We start from the raw sequence: 22389 nt of genomic DNA on the forward strand, positions 1-22389 counted from the left end.
ATTGCCTTACATCTTGGAAAATCAGCTATTGTGCTGCCACAGCCATACTCCTTAGCCATTTATTTCCCATGGATACGTAATGAAGCAGAGGGTTAGGTCCAGCCCCGAGTGAATAATTACATAGATTTACCAAGACTGGCACAAAGAGATGACCGTTACAGCTTCTTGTACAAACAGGCATGCTGCACTCTGCAATGCAAGGGCAGCTCCCCTCGTTGGAATGCAAGGGTACTTCAAAGGAGATACTCTTTTAATTTGCAGCTGAAGCTCTGCAATAGCCTTGTTAAGATCTTCATTATTCAGATTTTGCTGCTGTCYTCCCCAGGAGAGAAGAGATATGAACACTCTGCAGTATTACAAGTAACTACTGGAACCTAAAGGACTGTATCCCTGATTTAATGTTGGCAAAAACTTGCTAAAAGAACCTCATTCTCATTCCGTAAAGAGAGTAACTAGCATATAGGGGATTTAAAAGCCTTGATGTGGTTGACACAGGGCACAGGGACAGATGGGTATAAAACTACCTCTGAAAGACCTTTGCACCAACTTATGTGGGGGTCCATCATTACTAGGGTTGGGAGGGTTGAGCTGTACAGTAACTTACAGATCTGCTTAGTAGACACTTCAACCTGCAGCCTACAACTCTGTATGTACAGAGATATGAATCTAATTTGAAGTTAGTTGGTTCAGGTACCAAAGCAGGTTAAGTGCAGAAGCACATAGATCAGTCTGGGCTAATTTAACGTGCTTTTTAGTATAGCAGACTTTTTAGTACAGCATAGTATAATATAGCATAGCAGATGGTTCTTCAGGCAGCCTTCAAGGACTACTACACTTTGGTTGTACTACACCTCAGGCCTCTTCAGGACCTAGAATAATCAATGTGAGAAAGACATATCCTAGGGCCCTTCTCCAGAGCTGTATTTGGAAGCTGTGACTCTTAGTTCTCTACTAATGGAATGCAGTTTGAAGGGAATGCAGTAAGGCAGACCCAGTGCCATTCACTCTAGAGTGACAATAAAATTAAATATCAAATAGCTACTCAGAAAGTGAGCAGCAACTCTTTGGTGCACTTCCCTGCTTGGAGACCAATGGAAAAGATGGTATATGATCATGCAGTTATAGTTAAGACATAGCATGCATACACATGCTCAAACTCCTCTACATTTGCTCAGGCAAATTTTAATCCTGGATTTCCTTTACCTTTGAATGCTTGTGGTGCAATGGTTATATTTCACATTCCTTTAATGTGAGCATATGAGGTCTGGTTGTGACATAATATATACCATTTTTAAAATTCTTGTTCTGATCCTTGTCCTACTCAAAGGGATATTAGACTGTAACCCAGATTTTAAAGCAATCTAATCTGCTCTGGAAGCAGCATAATACATACATTTTAATAAATTAAACCCATAGAATATTTGCCAATATTATTTGRCAATGACAAACATGCTAGGCAGTTTCAGTGTTATGTAGCACACCATAATATCTTTTTCATTCTGGAAAAAACTTTAAAACAGTCCTCTGTTGGAATCAGCTTTTTTCAGTTGAATGCATTTTATAGCAATTATGGGCTCGTGGTGGAATAACTGTTCAAAGGATATTACACTTGCTCTATTTGTCCTGGACAAAACTGATAAATTTATCTGCACTCTACAAAAAGCTGCAGTGAAAATTTCATCCAATTATATTTTCAGGAATGACTTCTGAGTAATACAAAGGTGTTTATTGTATACGCGAACAAAGTTGTCTATGTCAGTTCAATCAGCAGTATCTGAAAAAACTGAAAGCAGCATCAAATCTCACACCTCATTGATGTCCCAGCAAAAAGTGATGGTTGCAAAGGCACAGTAAGCAAATTACAAAGATGAAATCTAAGAAAGAGCAGGGCTGAAAGACTAGCTCTCTGTATGTTACCTATGTTAGGTAGTATACATTTTTTAATCTAAATTCATCAGTCTGATATCCTTTTACAAGTATGAACACTCATCACAGAAGGAGAAAAATAATTAAAAAAAAAATCTCACCATGTCCCGTATTAGTTGTATGATCTCTGTCAGGGAGTCTTGTGTCAAGGGGAGCCTGTCCTTTCATTATATTCCACTGAGCATCAGCTGTACTTAGTGGCTTCCATCCACAGAAGTCAGTCTCGAAACTACACATAGTATAATTAGCTATTGTGAGAAGAACAACAATAAGAGATCATTAAGTTGAGTCTGATGCAACAATTTAATGTCAAAACTATTGACATTTTATGTTTGGATGTAAAACGAGTTTTATCAAAGAATCACTGGTATGTTTCACTGAAATTTGTATCACTCAGCTAGGAAAAAAGTTTTAAGATACAGGTAACAGATCAAGCAGGCCCTTCCATTCTTAATCATCAAACTCAGAACTGTAAAAGAAACCACCTGGAAAAGAACCAGCTATATCCTGATAAAGATGAGGCCTGTAGACAGGCTCCCAATAGATTGTGAATTTGAAGTTATATATTTTTAAAAAATGAATTTTACTGGAAAGTTTGCCATGAATGTGGGGTAAAAATTCAAATGTATCTAGTGCTTTAAACCCATTGAAAGTAAAGATGAATTAAGCTTATGTTTAAGTTATTTTTGAAATTAGATTTAAATTTATTATTTACTTAGGTCTTCTGTAAATTTTTGTTGCCATGTAAAACGCCGCTCAATTGCAATCAGATTTTCTCAGTTGATATAGATTAGATCAACATAAATTGTATAACACTTTCACATTCTGTTTCATTTCTTGAGCTAAATTAATGCTTTTGATAATAAAATATTATAATCTGTGTGAGTTTTATTTCCCAGTCCAGAACAGCTTCACAAAGTTCTGCACTTAATTCTTTGGGTCACTTACTACAATTGTAAAAATTACTTTGGAACTGTACATGGCAGTCTCCAGACTTCAKGGCACATTTATCCCATTATATCAGCCTCAGACATGTTTATATGTATTACTGCAATTTTCAGATTTTACAAATACAAAATGAAACACAGCTTGCTGAAGCACCACAGTAGTTATATTCTGTAATAATGTTCTTCCTGTTATAAAGAGGTTATTCGAGCCATTAAATCCCAAGGTATGAAATAAATTACAATATCAGTATCTCTTAACTAGATTCACTATATAACATTAAAATTCAACGGAGTATGCTTTTTCCTATTTAGTGCAGTATATTAGTTAAACATTAAACTTATTTAACTTATTTAACTACAGAATGCTGTTGCTTTTGACAAGATATCTTGTTAATTAGACTTCAATTCATAAAACATTAAGGTAGAATATGCAAATTGAYATCCAAGTCTAAGCTGTTGCGCTGTATGCTAATTAAATACAATGTCTAGGCATTGTACTAAGCAGTCTTTATATAACCAGTGTGACACAAAAAAAGCAAACACTCTTTGCTTAAACAGCTCTTTTCTCTGGCCTCCTCAAACCCTGCTAAAGGCCTTCTGCATAAGCAGCTGACTGAAGAGACTGCATAGTAATATCCAAAAAGACATCAATAAGTGACCACATATAAGGAACTTACTCTGGTACACACTAACACATCAAAAGCCTGTTCTTAGAAGGAAAACCCCAGGCCAAAGTTAAAATAACTCTTTAAATTTGAAAGCGAAATCAAGATGGCACTAATGATTAATTCATATAGATAATGTATCTTACTGTGGATCTCCCTCTCTCTCTCTCTCTCCTTTTTTTTTTAATGTGTATACTTAGAACCACCAGAAAAGTCACTATGGCCATATTAATAACAGCACCTTTCACATGCTGATGACATCAGATCYGTTGTCATTTAATCTGGCTCAATGCCAAGTTAACAGTTTTTCACTGGATCATAGTGAAAAGCTGACCAATTATTAGTATACAATTTTAAATATAGTTTAAAGTAGGCAAAGCAGCAAGGATGTGCTAAAGACCAAAGCAAATCACTGTCCTTGCCAGTCAACAGGAAAGGGGAAGCATGGTGAAATAATTATCTTTTACGTTGACAGCCAATAGTACAATTTTTCAGCATCGTTATTTTGCCAGGAGATGGCTCCAAATTCTTTTACCTAAGAACACTTGGTTAACATCATCCCTACCTTTGTTACCTAACAATGAAGACTAGATGATTTGAATGATACCATGTGTAGATATGAGCACTTTATGATCGTATAGAGGCACTGACATCCCTGTGTTCACATAATGGAGTCCAAAACACATGTAGAGGGAAAACTTTGCCCACACCACATTGAGATAGWCTCCCACAACACTGGCCTACTGCAAAAAGTCTTGCACAAGGCTCCCTTAGTATCTGTGGAGATGGCGACAACTGAAAATGTGGTTCCAACTTGATATATAGAATTTCTTGCTCTGAAGACTAGTTAGTTTTTGAGAATATGCCTAAGCTGTGAGTTGGTTCTCAAGTGAACTGTGAAGTATTTGGTTCATGCTGCTGAAGCCCAAAATTATAATGAAAATATCCCGCTATAGTTGAGACCATCAAAATTTATATTATTGAAACCACCAAAAAGCTTTTCAGGAAAACTGCTCTAGATTAACAGTAAGGGTGAGGTCCGAAGGGCATGTACCATGAATGGACCTCATTCATGATCTTAACTATTTGYGCCCCTTGTTGATCTAAAATATTCTTTAAACCTCTGGTCTTTAATAATACTCATTGCAGCTACCTTGTCAGATTAGTGAAAGGTGCAAGATGAAGACTGAAGATTCGTTTTATTTTTATCCAGTTGGAGGCTGGGGGAGAGAAAGGCTTGAAATACATCTGCACTAACATTCATAATTATATTATGTTAGGGAAAGCAAATACATTCAGCAATAGTCAGCAAGTAAGATAATACCTCCACCCATACTGCCATTCCATTTTTACAATTCAAGTAAGAATTTCAACTTTTTGATAAACACCCTCAACATTAGGCAATTCCTGAATAAAATGTATGGATATATTTAGAATTTGCTATAGTGGGACCTTATTAATGACATTGCTCTTCGTTTCTTTCCAAAACATCAGAAGATCTCAATGCTGTCAAGTATCTTTGATTTTAGCCTTGCACATTATTTTCTCTCCAATAAAAGGTACTCTCTGGTTGTCAAATGGCAAGCAATCAAAAATCGCCCCACAACACCCAAAAGAGACAGATTAGAACAGAATGAGAACAGAATGACAAAAAAAGATACATTATGCTGAGAGAGTGCATAGCCATTATTATGAAATGTAGACAGAGCTGGCAATTTCTTATGAATTCCCATGTTTTCAGTTGAGTTTAATATCACCTGAAATTAAATATTCAGTTGTAAATTCATTTTATGGGTAACTTTCTCAGGTTTTATATATAGAGATCTGTACATATATATAAAGCTCTTTCCATCCACTGTTTCAGATTAAAAGTTGGAGGGAAAATCCACATAAAGATTTTACTGAAGTCAGACTGTAAAAAGGTATTTCAGATTTTAAAAACAAAATTGACAACTTTAATGGCCAAATTCTAAAACGTTCACGCTTTAGAATGCAAAGAATTTCAAATTTCCCCTTAGCTGGCTTTTGTGTCAGTCTTAAGTGATGAAGTGATAAGTTGAAGTCATAAGCATCAGGGAAGTTATAGTGGCTTGCTTTTGTAAAGGTAATGGTTTTCAAAACTACAAAAATGCTTTTAAATTCTTTGTTCTTCCCCTTTTCACCGAGGAGACATCCAAACTTTGAGACCTGCCGTTTGTTAAAACAAGGTAGCATTGGTATATTCTTGGGAGAATTCTGCATTTAAAACAAAAATGTTAATATGCATTCCTTTTGTTTTGTTCCTCAACACAGTAGGAGAGACTACAGTAGGTAAGTTTCCTTGTTACATCATCAAATCCAGAGTTCTGCATCCAAGAAACCCTGCTCCTTTTCTTTTTCCAGGGATAATACCGAGCCAGCTTTTTCTAATACTTAAGATTTAGAAGAAAATGTATAAAGTGGTCTATTTTTTGAAGACACTTGCAGTGGAGAGAGACATGCACACACAAAAAGACACAACCCAAAATCAAATCATTTAACCCAATCACTTTTTCTATTCCTAATTGAGTCTGAACTCAACTATAAAGGCACAAAGAACACTCATAGTGTTGTTTTCTGAAGAAAACAAATTCCAGCTCTAGTTAAGTATATGCAATAATGCTGGCAATAAATTTTAGATGCTAATTTTTTTTTTTCTACTGCACCTGAATATTTAAAATGACGAACTCTATAGAAACATCCAATCATCATGCAGAGAAACTGAGCAAAAGGCACTTACCAATTCCAACTGTTCTACCATAAGTAGTTTACGGAAATTAATATGAAAATGAAATGCTTCATGTTAATAAACAAAAATGTAATAAAGTATTAATATGTTAGGAAACAGCTAGGCTGTAAATGCAAGTGAAATCCAATTGCCTGAGTTAACAGCTTGACTTTAATTTTATCCCTCCTTGATTCTAAAAGCTAAGGGGTGCTTGCAAATGTTTAATCAAGTTTGAAAAAAAATTCCACACTTAATTTGACACTCAAATCCAAGTGAGACAATTTCTCAGCATATTTTTTCACTGCTTAAACATTAATAAACTCCTTTCCTGTCAAAACAGTGCATAATTTTCATTATAAATAGCCCTTTTCAATATTTGTATTTGGACCTTCTAAGTGACAACACAATCTGTATTTTCTGAGGAGCTGTACTTCAGTTATGTAAGTTACACAGATGGGAGAGCATATTCCAGATATATTATGTTCCTTCCTATTACATCTCTTACCACCATGGCTTATGTTATTTACTTCCTGTGAAGATTTCACTGGATTCAAACTGCAGAAAGATATTCCACATTCTGAAAGCAAAACTAGTGAATCCTCATTTATGGACATGCATCTATTTGTAGTTCAACAGAAGAGGAAGGAAATTAAAAGAAAGACAACCACTTGTTTTCCTCTTAATAGCAAGCCAAATTTGAAATATAATCTATTTTTTCTTGTGGGTGTATCAACATTTCTCAATTGGTCAAGGATTATTATACCAGTTCTGCAAACAATGACAGTGGGATGTAACCAGAAGAAAAAYGTTCCCCAAACTCATCTACTTCAATTTAAAGAAATAAGTGTTCACTAAAACTATAAATCATCAATGTGAACCAATTTGCCACATTTTCTTAAATAACTAGCAAACAAAGCATATACTCCAAGAGCACTAGGAGGTTAGCAGGAAATGTTTTCTATGTCTAGCTCATTCTACCTATACAGCTCCTCTTGATCCTTATGGGGAAAAACAGAGCAGTACTCTCAGCTCAGCTGAGTTACCAGCCAATTAACATTGCTTCAACAATTGCTATACAGCAGTAAAAGAAACATATTTTTAAAATTATTCAAATTTCCTTTGTTCCACATACTTTCTATTTAAAATGATACAAACCTTAGGTAGGCCTAAAAATATCTGATCTATTATTGGAGATGCAGAAGGAAATCAGAAGAGTTAAACTGAAGACAGATGTTTTAAGGAAGCTTCTAATTAGACTTAATAAGAGGAAGGTGATGCTCTTTCAGAAACAGCTGTAGGATGTCACACCCCAAAATCATTTTGCATCTCCATGAATGCTGATGAGCAGGTAATTTCCAGAAAGAATACTACAAGCGTGATATCACTTGAAAACAGCAAGTGCTTCCTAGATTTCTTGCCAAGTAGCTAGGAATCCTAGCTAGTGATTTATTTGAAATTCTTATTATATGTATTATGCATGTTATGTATAAATAATAAATAATAGTAAGCATAAAGCTTGATGTTTTCATCATTTGGCATGCCATTTAGTGAAAAAGTTCCTTTATGTTAGATGAGGAAAAAAAGAAACATCAGCTTGAAAGGGTTTCTTTATCCTTCAAATGATCTAAGAACTGTATTTCATTTTCTCCATTTTGAATAAATTTACTAGGATTTGATTATTTATTAGCCTTCATTGTGAACTAAGAAATTTAGAATTGATCTCARATAAGTGATGTCAAATAAGATGTAATGAAAATGTAGAATTTAATATTAAAAACATTAATTTAACAATCTGCTCACTTCATTAGATCCATTGATTTCGATGAAACTACTCAAGTAAGCAGTTAGGCATGTGCGTGTTTCCAAGAAAAGTTCCTTACTTTTCAAAGACTTTAAATTCTTATATGCTTATTTTGTTATATATATACATACATAAATGTGCAGAGACTAAACAGAAAGTTAGAGAAGCATTCTAAAACATACTTATTTGTTCTTGTAATAAATTGCATTTTATAGGACCATTAGTGTCAAGTTAACGTGAATGAAGAGAAACATTATTTTTCCTCCTGTTTTAATGAGGCAAAGAAAATCCTCAAAGAACAGGAAGATCCTTCATATCGCTAGGTAACAGCTGCCTGCCTGTGTTTTCATTCAGTATGGAGATATGCCAGCTCTGTATCATGAGAGTACTTCATCAAAGGAAACTATTGAGGATGTGTCCAAAGATAGATGCCAAGATACATTCAAGAATATAGGCCAAAATATGCACTACTGTACCAGATAGGAATTTTAACTTGAAATTAATGTGAAAAAAAGCAGTGCACTCAAAATATCATGGGGGACAATTTCAAGATCATGTGGCAAATGTATGTAGTGGGAGGAAAGGTTAAACAAATGACACAAGTAAAGGACAGTTTGTACTTTAGGTCTCTTCTGTTCTGTTTGCAGAAACTGTCAGAAAGATGAATTTTCTAAGCAGMCCAAACTGTTGAAGAGCCAATCTCCACCCTTAGGGTTATCTTTTCAGGAAGAGTCCATGAGGTATCCAAGACAACATCAGCCATTAAAATGGACCAATTTTAAAAACAATCACTATTATTTTAAATATAGTTATTTTTCCCTTTTTCCTCTCAGCCAGCAGTCATCAGAGTAGCATATAAACTGCTATGAGCCACTTATATTTTAGAAAAGCAAGTTTTTGCCCTTTTTTGAGAGGACTGACATACTTTTGTTCTCTGACCTAACAAGATCGTGCATCTTTAATCTGAGAGTCCTTCAACACAGTGAAGCACATAATCTTTATGTGTCAGGTTAAACTGAGTGTGGTATTTTCTTTACATTAAAATATACCAGGAATCAGTTGAAAATCAGTGCCACACGGTAAACCGAAGTCAACCACAGAGGCAGCAGTAGAGAGTGGAAGGCTAAGCAGTGAAATCAAAGAGAGTTTTGCACACACTGGGACTCCCGTTAGTCCCTGCCACAACACCTTAATTTCGGTGGTGCCATGAAACACAGTTCTGGGAACTCCAGGCTATTCTAACTCTTCCTTTGCRACCTTTCTTCTGCCTACTTTCCAGTTTTTCTGACTCTTCCACATGAGCATGAAGGAAGCAATATTCCCAAGAATGAGTTCCACCAAGTTCTTGCTTTTACACTGTAATTCTGAGTACATATCTAGGCTACTCGCTTCTCTTTCAGTTGCAGAATGATGATGTCCAGTGTCTGAGGCACAGAAGTGAAAATAAAATGAAAAAGTGTAATAGATTGTGTACAAAATATATTAGCAAAAAAATTACCTGTAAGTGCTTAGGATTACTTTTATTTTCACTTTGTGTAGTAACAGCTACTCCTCAACTAGGACAACTAATTTKCATCCCTTTTTTAAATCTCAAAATTATTCTTCTAGATTCCTGGTCAATATTCACCACTATTTTTTCAGTTGGAACCCTAAATCACTGAAAAATAAAGTTCAGTGAATAAAGTACTATTCACTTTCTCTCCATTCCTCTTCCTAAAGCATATGAGAGAATTCTCCATACTCCTGCCAGCAAACACACAGAGTTAGCAACATAGAATCAAGTCCTGCAAAAATGAAAAACACATCTCAAACAGGAAAATCCTATAGATGTTAACATTGATTTAGATTCCACCCAGAAGTAAAGCAGTATAAACCTTCCTATTTAAAATACTATTTCAACGTTTGCTCATATTACCTGTTTCAGAGATGGCTCCTGCATGACTGTTTAAGTGATTGAAAAGATTAAAGGTTCAGACTGCAAGGTAAAAAAAGCTCATAGTCAAAAAGAGTTCCTAAAGTTTTCTCAAGGAATTTTTTTAAAAAAACTATCAGTGTCCTCCATCCTGCTACTTTGAGTGCACACAAAATTTTAATTTGCACCTCCCAGCAGCAATGTATATCATTACCAGTATCCAAAGTACGTGCACAGTTTTTATCTGCAACGTACATTTAAGGCTCAGAGTGCTGCTGCCACTGGCAAATACACATACAGATGTATGCCATATAATATTCATTTTAGAAGCCACAGCAGCTCTAAAATTACTTTCACGTGGAGCTATAAAAGACTTTGGAAGTATTACAGACATCTTCCAGTAATTTAAAATTTTTTTTCTCTTTATTACACAGTTGAAGACATGGCTTATGAGCAACTTTCAAATAAAAATAATGTGGCTAAGTTACAGCTCCTGAACTATAGCTGTCACTACATTAATATTACTTTAAAACCAATTTATGGGGGAAATATATCATCATGCAAATATTATATCACCAAATGCATTTTCTCACATTAACTCATAGACAGTCCAAATCAGAGAAATATTCAAACAACAAATCCCAAGGCAAATTTCAGTCTCTCTCAAAATTAGGGAAGTACAGGTTATAAACATTATATGTAAGGAATATATTTAGCCAAAAATATTCAAAATTTTGTGTTTCTGCAGCTACTTAAAAAATCAGCATCTGGATCCAAAACATATTGCTAAGGCCAGAAAGATAGAAATAGAAAGAAGCGGAAAGAAGAAAAATGCACGATAGCAGAATGTGCTGTGAACATCGTCATGAATCTGTACATCATTAAAGTCCAGGAACAAAGCTGTCTAAATAATAATTGTAAATTTTTGAGCCATTTCTTGGATACATCTGGTCAGGTGTCACAATACCCTTCAGCACCATGTCTTCCTAAAGCAATGCRATTTACTTACAGCAAGCTGCTGGAGCCTCATCACTTCCATCGGAACAGTCTGGGTGGGAGTCGCAAGCTGCCCCTCGTTCGATAGCCTGGCCATCAGTGCAGCTGAATTTGTCTGAGGAGCAGAAACCTGGTGACTCTGGTAGCGTAGTGTCCATGAGCTGGATGTTATTCAGACAGATAAAACCTGCTCTGCTCTGAACTGCGCCTTTAAAAGTAAGCTGTGGATTGTTACAGTTAAAACACTTGCATTAACAAACAACAGAAAGAAGCTGATCTTTTGTTCCACAGAAGAGTAAAGCCCTGGGAATGCACTGGGAGCTTTCCATGATGAAGCTTTTATAATAATGCCAAATTTAAAATTGGAAGCTAAAATTTTGTATGCCTACCTCAGGTTGAATTTTTTGAAAATTTTTTGCTAAAATGGTTCAACAAGTTGTAAGAGTGAAGTTAAGCAAAAGCCTACCATAAAGAAAAACACTAAATCTCATAACCATATGGCTAAAAAGCTATAATGGCTCTACACTTTGGAGGAAGGACCTAAAATTTAGTGTCATAAAGAACCTGTGAAGATTTTCTTGAATCTACTTCAAAGTCCCTTCAAAATCTCATTTTGCAGATACTGAAAGAAAAATTTTAGGTTACACTCATATAGGTGAATAAAATGGACTGGGGACTCTCCTCAGGTGCCAGCTGGCATGGCATAGCTCAACAACTAATCACTCTTTCATCTCTTAAAATAAGGTGGCTGCATCCAGACTACCAACTGGGGATGGTCCCTGCCTGCTGTTAACCCTTGAACTATTCCAGGCACTGTCTGGGAGACAGCCAGTTTCCTTGAGACAAAACCTCACTAGGGATCATGCTAATGCTTTAATTATATGGGTTATTGCATGCCAGTCCTTGGACCTGTGCCCTGGCCCTGTTTATTTTACCGCTATCGACAGATGCATAGAGATTCAAGGAGCATTTCCCTTTTCCACACAGTTCCCTTACACTGACTGGAATTTTCCACAAGAAGTTTTAAAGCAGTGGCATTTTGGTGGAACATGTCTTGCTCCCGCCATTGTGGATTCCAGCATTTCTGGGTCTGAAAGCAAGGAGATTATCCCACTTGTGCACCCCAGGTTTCTTTTGCCTGAGCTAACGTAGCAAAGAGGAGGAAGCAGGCTTAGATTCATGAAGAAGGTGAAGATGGGAATGGTAGTGAGGACTGAGAGACAAGAGCAGGATTTAGAGGCACAAATCAAAAACAGAGCTGTAGTATTTGACAGGAGGAATATGATCAGAGCAGGAGATGGGAATCTCAGAAAGTAATTGTGCAGGAGAAGAAAGACATAGCTAAAGGAAAGGGAAGCTGGACAAGAGTTTCGGAGAAAATGGAAGGAAACTAGAACAGACAAGGTTCGAGGCAAAAGCAGAAGGCACTAACCCACTCCCCAAAGCCTGGAAATTAGGTTGGAGTGAAATCTTGAGAGATGTTTGCTCTCTAAGAAATAAGAAYGATATATGTCACTATCTTCCACTAGTGACAATTTCTTCAAAATGACAAATGCTATCAGTTCTCTACTAGCTCAAATGACAGACTATGGTGAAAATATTACATAGTCAAGTAATTAAAGACAGCATCCTTCCTTCCTTAAGCCCAAGTGATGCATACCGTCTTTGTACAAGAAAGCTCAATTTTGTTATTTTTTAATGGAACCTCAGCACCCTTTTGTTTATTTACTTTTAGTTATTATAGATAATATCACACTTATCTGGTTCTTTATCTACCCTTTTTCTTATGGGAAATCACAAGAGATGGGCCATAATAGGTACTTATAATCTACTGCCTTGCTGAAATGCATTCATTCCAATATATATCAGAAATGTCAATACCTGTACTGAGCTTAATTTTTGTCCTTTCACAGAGGTTACTTTTTCAACTGACTATTGAGACAGTCAAATATCTAGCTTATTTACGGAATTATGAAAAAAAATCAATGTAAAATTACTTAAAATAGAAATTTATAAATTAAAGGACTAAGTAGTTGCAAATTTGCATTCTTCTCTCCACCTGAAAATTCAAGGGGAGGATTCTATCCCACAATTACTGGTTTATGTCTTTCCACTGAAATCACACATACATCATTCACACCATCCCACTTAATGGCATTTATATTACAATGTGCTGAGATGGACTCAGACTGTAACCAAAGTATGCGGAGACACATATACATTTTCCTGTTTGTTATTAAAGCTAGTAGCTTCAGGATGCGAACAGGTAGACTGTTGTTGCTGAGCTATAACCAAGAGTTTTGCTCACATTGAAGTAATTAAAACCAGCAAGCCTTTCTGAATATGTATCATTTTAATAAGTTTCTAAGTTCCCTAGAAGCTTTATAAACAATAAGGTGAATTGTGTTCAAAAAATCAAGTACTTGCCTTTTTCATTCATACCTTTAATTTTTCTAGCCCTTCTGGTATTTGTATGTCCACTTTGACCGATTCCTTGTTAGTTATTCTGTTGGTTTCCCACAAGATATGTTCTTCCTGTAGAATACAGAATATGATGTTATGAAGCTAATTTTCATCTCCSTATAAATTATCAACACCACTTTTTATCCTTGGTCTTTTCATTCCTAGCCAGATCACTACCATATACCTAGTCACTCTGTAAGAGGAAATACAACTTCACATATTCATTTGCAAACTTTGCATTGGACTCTACAGGAAAGAGGAGAAAACAAGACATATTTACTGTGATTAACCAGGTTAATCATATAATTAGCAGGAGGCACCTTGGTAGAACTAAAGGTTCTGTGTATAAATGTGTAAATTAAGCTTTATTTCTGCCAAACTTAGCAACACATTTCCAAAAATATATGGACCTTCACTGAAACTGAGGGCAAAAATTCCAGAAGCATTAATGAAAACAGCCCTGGCTCTTTCAATTTTAGTTTCTTTTTTTATAGCTACTGATAACACAATATACTTTATTAGATTTAGTTTCCTTACTTCAAATTGAATTTGGAGTCTGTCAAAATTACCCAATAAACTGTGTTGAAAATTTGTCTGTTAATCTAAAAACAAGCAGACAGAGTATTACCCAACAAACCCTAGTCATGTTCTGAACTACTTCAATCCCCATATTCATTCCAGCTCCTGAGTATAACAGCAAGAGTGCTGAATACACTGGAGCACACTTTATGCAGGCACTCCATGCCCTTTTGATTCAATAATCTGATGAAAACAAGCTCATGCTTATTCTGCTTCTGGTCACAATCATAAGTGGACAGTGCAGAGGTCAGTTTAAAGAAAAGAAATGTAGCCATGTGGACTTCCTTTCCCTAAATAAAACCCTTTCCAAAATCAGCTCCAATATTGAGTAAAACCAACAAGACAGGAAAAAAAAAAGAAAGAAGAAGGAAGAAACTTTAATATAAGAAACATCTACAAACAGATTTACCATTACAGGAATTAGAGAGACCTCTTTTATGACACTATGCAAAGAATTGGTCAAATCTTTTCACACAGGATATTACAGAATTAGAGGCAGTTCAGAAAAAGATATGAAGCAGGATAACAGAAATGGAAAGTTTCTTGTTTGGAGAGAAATTGAAAGGATTGAGATGTTTACCTTACAGGAGATGAATAAAAGGAGGATGTGATAAGTAAATAAAAAGTTATCACTGAGACAGACAAGGACAGTTATTTTTTTTCCTCTCTTGCAATACAAAAAAGAGGAAGAAGATACCATCCACTATTTTATGGATTAAGAGGTCTGAATGAATAGATCAATACTAATATGCTTAGTGACTAATAGCTGATTGCTTACCCTCATTTTCTATCAAGGCTTCAACTATTATAACATRTTAGCAAAGCTAAAAGACTGTCTCTATTGAGCAAGCGTTCTAGGATCAGTTTTGGAAAACCACAAGACGGGGCCAAGCCAGTGCCCCAATTCCAAGCACTAAATGATGTAAATGATCAGAGTTGGATAAGCCACATGGCATACATGATTGCAGAAATAAGTCAGCTGTGAACTTCCTCATCCATATAAGATGCATTTCTCTACTTGTTCATGTGATAGTTCAGCAAAAGTTTTTCAATGTCAAGAATGCTTCATTTTGCATAAAACTTGCTTCATTTTGCAGAATAGTTCAGCTTCCAAAGCAAACCTATTAGTGATATTAGCCAACAATAGCCAGGTATAAGACACAGAAAAGGATTATATACTAGGAACCAGACTAAAATCATAGCCTGTGGTTAGTACTAAAATAATGCTTTTAGRTATGCTTTGGTTAATATGACTGGGCGCACACACATTCCCTCACACACAAATACACACACCCTCCAAACACACTTGCATATCTTGTAGGGATAGTGTACATTTACTGTTTGATTGGATGTATTTGGATACTATATAATTCTGTTGGCATGCAATTAACTTCTTTAGGCATCCATCCCCTACGGCAATCTTTCTTCCCAATTTGTTTTAATAAAAACAGCTGGCAGGGGTAAACTGAGTTTTCGGTACACTTGCCAGTATCCACACTTTCTAGGGCTCTTTCTTACATTGAAAGCAGTAAATGTCTCAGCTGCAGCAACTTTTTAAATTGGCTATTGTACCCTCTGGTTTTATACAGCTCCAGTGAGCCAACAATACCATTTTCCCCTTCCCAGCAACGTTTTCTCTGGTGAATTCATACTGCTTGTTGGTTTCTTTCATTGCTCTGGTACAAATGGGTTAATCCCTCTTTTTCCTTTAACACATTCCTTACTTCTCTAATCTTCTTTTAGAAGGCTCGGTGTATTGTCTTTTCAGTACTTTCCCCTGAGATTTATTTGGGTGATACAGGATAGCACAATGTTATTAAAATATCATGACTCTATTCCATTTATTGCAATATATACCAACTAAGAACAATTTTTTGGGAGGCTAAAGTAGGCAAGAACTGAGAGATGCATTTTTTCTTCTTGCAATGTTTATTACGATAATGCTTCTCAAATCTGAAGGGTGGAAGAGACAACCACAAACTTTTTCTCAACTCCATTTATAAAATACAGAATTTATTATTCGATATATCTTTGCAGGTACATTTGCATACTGTTGTGCAACTGCACTCATCATTTTGTCCCTGCTTCTTTCATTTCAGCAAGTAATTTGGAACAAATGTTTATTTCTTCCCCCATAATGATTAATGGATCACCTTTCACTTTTTCTGCAGAGGAGTGTACTTGCATAGCTTTGGAAGTGTTGCTGAACACTTACAGAAATTTCTGTACGTTAGGGTACAAATATGCTTGCACATATAAACATAGGTTGAAGTTACCTTTTATTCTGTATTTTAGTCTTTTACAATCCATACAAGATAAAGATTAAGAAGATGGAAGGAAGAAGTATAAGACCATTACTAATGGGAGGAATGAGCAAATAGTAAATGGCACATGATAGACTGAGGTCAACAAAACCTTCTTTGGTTTCAGTTTTCACAGAAAAGTTTAACATTAATCAGATGTTCAAGACAGTTAATATGGCCAACTGTGAATGCAAACACAGGCCAGAATAGAAGAACAATTTAACAAATGCATAGGCCAGAAGTACTGAAACTGGAAGTGAATCAGAAAATTTTAAGTTAAGGGTACATAATTGAAAGAATATCTTATTATTAATAATTATCTTTGAGAACCTGAGGAGAACATGTGGGAAACTGCAGAACTGAGAGAACAAAGAAGGATATACATTATGGTTAAGGGAAAAATACAGACTATGCAATTATAGCCCAATCAGCTGAAAGCTGGCAGCTCGTAAGACACTGGAACAAATTGTTAACAATAATCTTGTAAGCAACTAGAGAATTAGAAAGTGAGAAACTAATTTTAACTGCTTCTGATCAGGAGCAAGTCACATTCAGCCAGTGTAATCTGTTTCTTTCTGACACAGTAAACAGCTTTGAAAAATTAGAAGTGACTTGACTGTGGTAAGGCTTTTAATATAATTTCATAGGACATTCTTTGAGCAAGTTTGGGAAATTTGGCACTGAAATTACTGTAAAAGGGGCATACAAATGGGTACAGAGATAGGTATACAAATATTTAAAGAGTGACTGTCAGTCTTTTCGTATGAAACTGAAAGAATACATTAAATAAGGCTCTGCATAGGTCTGTCCCAGGATCTGATGTAATTTATTGTGTTCATTAACTGTTTGGATGGTGAAATGGAGAAAAAAAAATGTGGATAACACTAAGYTGGGAGGAACCACAACCACTTTGAATTAGAATTTAAAATTATCTTGATGTATATAAGACAGTTTGAAACCAATAACAAAGTTCAAAGACTTATAGAGTATCATAGTTAGGAAAGAAAAATTCAGTGCAGAAGTATGAAATGAAGAGCAGCTTGGCTAGACGAGCAGTAACATGGAAAAAGATATGCAGACTAACACGGACCGCAAGTTAAATGCAAGTCAACAACAGAATACCATCAACAAAAACCGTACATTTTTTCTACCCTGTTCCATACACAAGAGCAATTTAAATTCTCTGCATCATCCTCCAACTGATGTCATAACGTGTAGATTAGAAAACACATTCACTCATCTCTGGCTTCTGTGCTAAAAGGGTGAGGCGGGCTAAGGACATATTTGGAATGTCTCTAGTGCTCGCCCTCTGAGAACTGTACTGAGCAAGACCGTTAAATGCAGCCCAGTTTCTGCCTGAGCCAGGATTTTCAGTACTGGGCCATAGCACAAATTATCTGGAGATGAGAGGTTCTATTAACCATTATAAAAAGCAAAAGGCTGGGGGGAGGGATGTATAGTAACAGATGATGCAATTGACAGGTTATTTTGACTGACAGCCTCCGGGATGGCAGCTCCCTTGTCCTCCAAAGTCAGAACCATTAACATTTTCTCTTGCTTCTGTTGCTCAATATGTGGCCAGTTTTGAAGAGTCATTTGATTTTCATAAACAAGCATTTTGTTCAGTAACAAAATGTGTGCAAGCTAGGTTCTCCTTCATTTAGGTTGAAGAAACTCAAAAATATGAGTCTGGGAGCTTTTGGTTTGTGAAGCTTCCAGTAGAGGCTTATGTTTCTGAAGGGATTTCTGCCATATTTTGCAGTATGATGCAGGCTCATAGCAGATCCAAAAAAGACTACATGTAATAAATACTCCTTTGACTGAAGGAGAAATTCAATAACTAAAACAAAGGGATAAGAGAACCTGTGGAAACTGCGCAGGCTGAACCGATACTGCCAAAAAAGCACTTCTAATGCATATCTGTAGAGTTATTTATCAATTAATTCAATTTATCCCCCCAATATTGTAATAATTCAAATGTCAGTCTTCTCACTTTTGGGGCTTGTATCTTCTGTTCTATTTTCAGTGAAAGATGACCATTAAATAGGATCCACTGATCCTATTTAGGTAAGCCATTGAAATTGTATTCCTACTCTGTCACAAGATTGCCATAGGTGTCATGCTGGGGAATTTATTGGCAAGCATTATGGCACAGATCTCCCTGCATCTGACCAGAATGCTGATCAGGTTACAGTTCCCTGACACAGTAATGCAGCACAGAAGAATAGAGCTACTCCCTTTTTATAAATGAAAAATGAGCACGAGCCTTTTTCATGAATTCTTGAAGATGTAGTGGAAGAGAAATAAGATGTTCCTATACTTAGATCTCTTTATAGTGTTATTTCTCAGTCTTGTTTGTATCCCAGTTTTGAGAATAAAGTATGAAATGGATCTGTCTTTTTAAATACTTGTACTGTTGGGTGACAAGAATTTAATTCCAATATCAAAATAGAAGAGCCATTAACTTAATGAAACCAGCTATACTGCTCTTGCTTTCATTAGGTAACAGTACAATAGCATCAATATTAAGTTATTATACAGGACTTTGAAAGCGGACATTTTAACAGCAGAAAGTCTCCACAACACAAGTCAGGTAAGTGAAATGGAAATGGTTATCATTGCTGAACCAGCATTTGTGTTACAGTTTGACATGTTCATTTTAACTGCTAATAGGTAGAAGAACAAGAAAATTATTGTTCTAAAGCTGTGGGCAGAGCAAGTCAGGTGACCAAGCAAGAGCTTTCCAGACATACCGAGCCAGCCACTTTTATTGCGTGTCTCCATAAAGCACAAGCATAGTTTAAGCCTTCCTGCCACTGGTTTTCCTGTTCCTGGTACAGAAGGAGGCTGGAAGAACTACTGCTATAGATTCTTCCCCTAAAACCACCAAACCATTTAATTCTGTAGTAGTCACAGTTTCTCTTTGGACTTTTATTGCAGAACATTCACCCATTGAATCAGTTTATGGCTGACATGGCACATACCCAGGTTTCACAATTGCATACATTAGTGGAACTACACAAAATTACAGGATGTGATACTCGCAATCTCCTAATATGGGGGCCATGCATGTACTAACAGGCATATTTCCTTGTAGTCCGGCTGGTAAGAGCTGGGCTGCCGTATCTTCACAGTTTAGATATGAAAACACATTTCGCCTTACCTGATTAGTATACAGCACTGCCTTGAGAATGCTGCCTTCTGCCATGGAGTAATGAAATTGAAAATGGCAATTCTTGCTGAAGCAATGACACATAGTGCTGTTAAGATAAGCGCTTTTGTATAATGTGTTGTCGTTAGCGTCTACCCACACAAAATGGCCTGAAAAAGAGAAAAGTACACTTTTTCAGAAAAATATATCTTTTGTGTCTCAGTCCTTAAAAATAAGGACTACTGCTTTCCTGTAATAAAACCATTGCCCTGTTCCCCCAAWCAGGGGAGTTCGATTGTCATGCTCAAGACATGACTTAGGCATCCTCTATGCATTTCCTATTTAAAAAGAAAAGAGATATCTGTCTTTATTTTCCTCACAGAGTAACCCCAGCAACCAAGAATTACAGCATTTGATAGCATCCTGAAGTTGTTACTTTGTGTGTCAAAAGCTGTGAACGGTCCCGCATTCAGTTCAGCCACCTTACATTTTCAACCATTCAATACCTAAACTTACATTTATTTGGAAACTGGGCTTTCTTCTTTCCTGTTATGGTTTCTAAGAAATATCTTTTTACAGTAACACTTCTGTAGACTCTTCAGAATGAAAAAAAAGGGGGGGGGGGAAGTGTTCTGACTTACTGCTACAGGAAACAGTAGCATCTCTACCATGTAATGAAGTTCCTTAGTGCTGAGCCAGAATTTCTGTAACAAAGTGTTGGGAGCATATTGTCTTTCCATCTAAAGCAAGAAACCAATTTGGGCTATTCTTGACCTTCTGCCCCTTATAAAAGTATTCTTACAGAGATCTAAAAGAATACTCCATCCACTCAGCAGCATTTCATGTCTGTCACAAATAAGAAGGCTAGATACCTTTTATCAAACACAGCATGTCTTTCTTCCCCCCTTCCTGAGTCACAAAATATTTTGCTATCTCCTGAAGCACCTAATTAAAATAATAAACAAGCCTCTAAGAAAGGTCTTAAGTTTCTGTGCTCACATCCGTAAAGACAACTTACCTCAGATGCAGACTTACTCATGCATTATTTCAAGCTGAAGGAAAAAAAGAGTCATTTTCACATGGAAAATGTTTGATTTTGTAAGGTACCACATGCTTTTCCTTTTGTTGCTACTTTACTGTTCATCTGCGCAACCTTTTACACCGAAACATATGCTTGCAATTTCATTTAAATCAGGTTTGTAATTTCATGCCACAGAAGCCAGCCTTGATATAAAGGAAACATTACACAAGTAACCCAGCATTCTATTTTAAAGAGATTAACAAAGCGTCTATGCTTCTATGGCTTCTGTGCTCTGCAGGACATAAGTATACATTAACATTAGAATTTACAGTACCTGTTCTTTATCTAAATTCAGAATTCTCTAACTGATGCCCTTATAAAAATCAACTCCAAGTTTTTGTTTCTTCTTGAAACCATGCATATGCATGTGATAAATTTCAGACCTATTAATGATCTTGGTTTGCTTTTTTAGACTGAAATTGGGAAACATTCTAATACTTCGCAATACGTTTTCTAAAGATAAATATAAATATTTAAAAGAAATATTTTAAACATTGTTTCTAATACCTTCCATAAATTCTGAAAAATATTTCCATGGTTACTTTTTATATACTGACAGCTGTCTCAAATGAAACCAAGGTGGCATTCACACTGTGTAAATTAAACGTTTGTCTAAGTGATACCAGAACTTAAATCTCTATCCAATGTTAAATGCAACTACTGGTTGTGTTACTAGATTTTCCTTTCAGAGCCCAATGCTAATATGCTTTTTCATCTTTCATTCTAAGTTCCTGAATCTTTAAAAATAATGTAATTGGCATACATTTTAGATAAGAAAGCAAGTGAATAGCAATAGACAAATTAAGGTTCTATGAAACATTCAGAATGATTACGTATYCATCAGGGATGCTTTATTGTTCCTCAGGGAATAAGCTTTGTGMAAGTATTAGGAAAATTTTTGAAGATAAATGGAAGCTTATCTTTAGAAATGAAGACTCTAGAAACTCTTGTCTTGCAAATACAGGCCTTTTTTCTTTCCTGGATATAGCCTGTATAAATAGAAACATGTCAGTGTAACTGGACAAGCAATCAGCTATGCTAACATGCTTATTTATTTCCCTCTTTCAGGAGAAGAAATTTGTTACCTTCAGCCAACATCTATTGAGTAGCTTTCTAAAGATTAATGGTTTTGGGAATGTTTTTCTTTCCTTTGTTACAAATTTTGCAGCTAGCTCTTCTCTAAGGTCTAAATTTCCCTCAGTTCCAGACACTGTATAGTGTATTACTGTATTTATGATCTGAACTTCTTTACGCATTGTCTCATGAATTTTCAAGGCTTTCTGAAGTGTAAAACTTCACCGTTCTTTCAGAAGTAGAACAAGAGTCCCAGGAAGGTCATTTCATTCCTGCCAATGTGGTAGTAGGGCTATCGAGTGGCAGAGTTGTATACGCTTCTGGCAAGATTCATTCTTCATTTGTTCATTTCTATTTACAGAAATCAACTAGCAGAGGCTGGGATTGCTGCCAAAACAGAGAGCGTAGACTTTAATATCATTCCATAAAGCCTTTTCTTTTTCCCCGTGTGGCTGCTTAATCAGGCTTTTAGATGGAAAGTCTTATTTCTTTCAGCTTTGAAGAAAATTTTTCTGTTGTAAGCAAAATCTTTGAGTCTTCCAGAAAGATCAGACCTGACCATATTGGAGTGCAACTGAAATGTTAGAATTTCTTTCTGAGGTGGTCCTGTGTCTTCCGAGACCTGGGATGGTCTGGCAGATCTGCCTGCAGCCTGCTACTCTGTAGGTTCAAAACTCAAATATTTAACTGCTGGCACAGTTTCAGCCATTTTCCAATTCAAATCCTTGGTTGCTCCTTCTTGTTT

At 36.0% G+C, this 22389-nt stretch overlaps 1 protein-coding gene across 1 annotated transcript in view; it reads right to left on the reverse strand.

Moving 5' to 3' along the window:
- Window positions 1-22389, reverse strand: part of MALRD1 (MAM and LDL receptor class A domain containing 1) — an 81411-nt gene that overhangs the window by 37385 nt on the left and 21637 nt on the right. Inside the window, exons 7-10 of the mRNA XM_026071967.1 lie at window positions 19502-19659; window positions 13436-13528; window positions 11007-11214; window positions 2028-2174 (exon numbers count right to left, since the gene is read on the reverse strand). Of these exons, the coding sequence (XP_025927752.1) occupies window positions 2028-2174; window positions 11007-11214; window positions 13436-13528; window positions 19502-19659 (606 nt within the window). The remainder of the gene's footprint in view (window positions 1-2027; window positions 2175-11006; window positions 11215-13435; window positions 13529-19501; window positions 19660-22389) is intronic.

The sequence above is a fragment of the Apteryx rowi genome, unplaced genomic scaffold, assembly GCF_003343035.1.
Source record: "Apteryx rowi isolate R43461 unplaced genomic scaffold, aptRow1 scaffold_333, whole genome shotgun sequence".
Taxonomy (NCBI): Eukaryota; Metazoa; Chordata; class Aves; order Apterygiformes; family Apterygidae; genus Apteryx; species Apteryx rowi.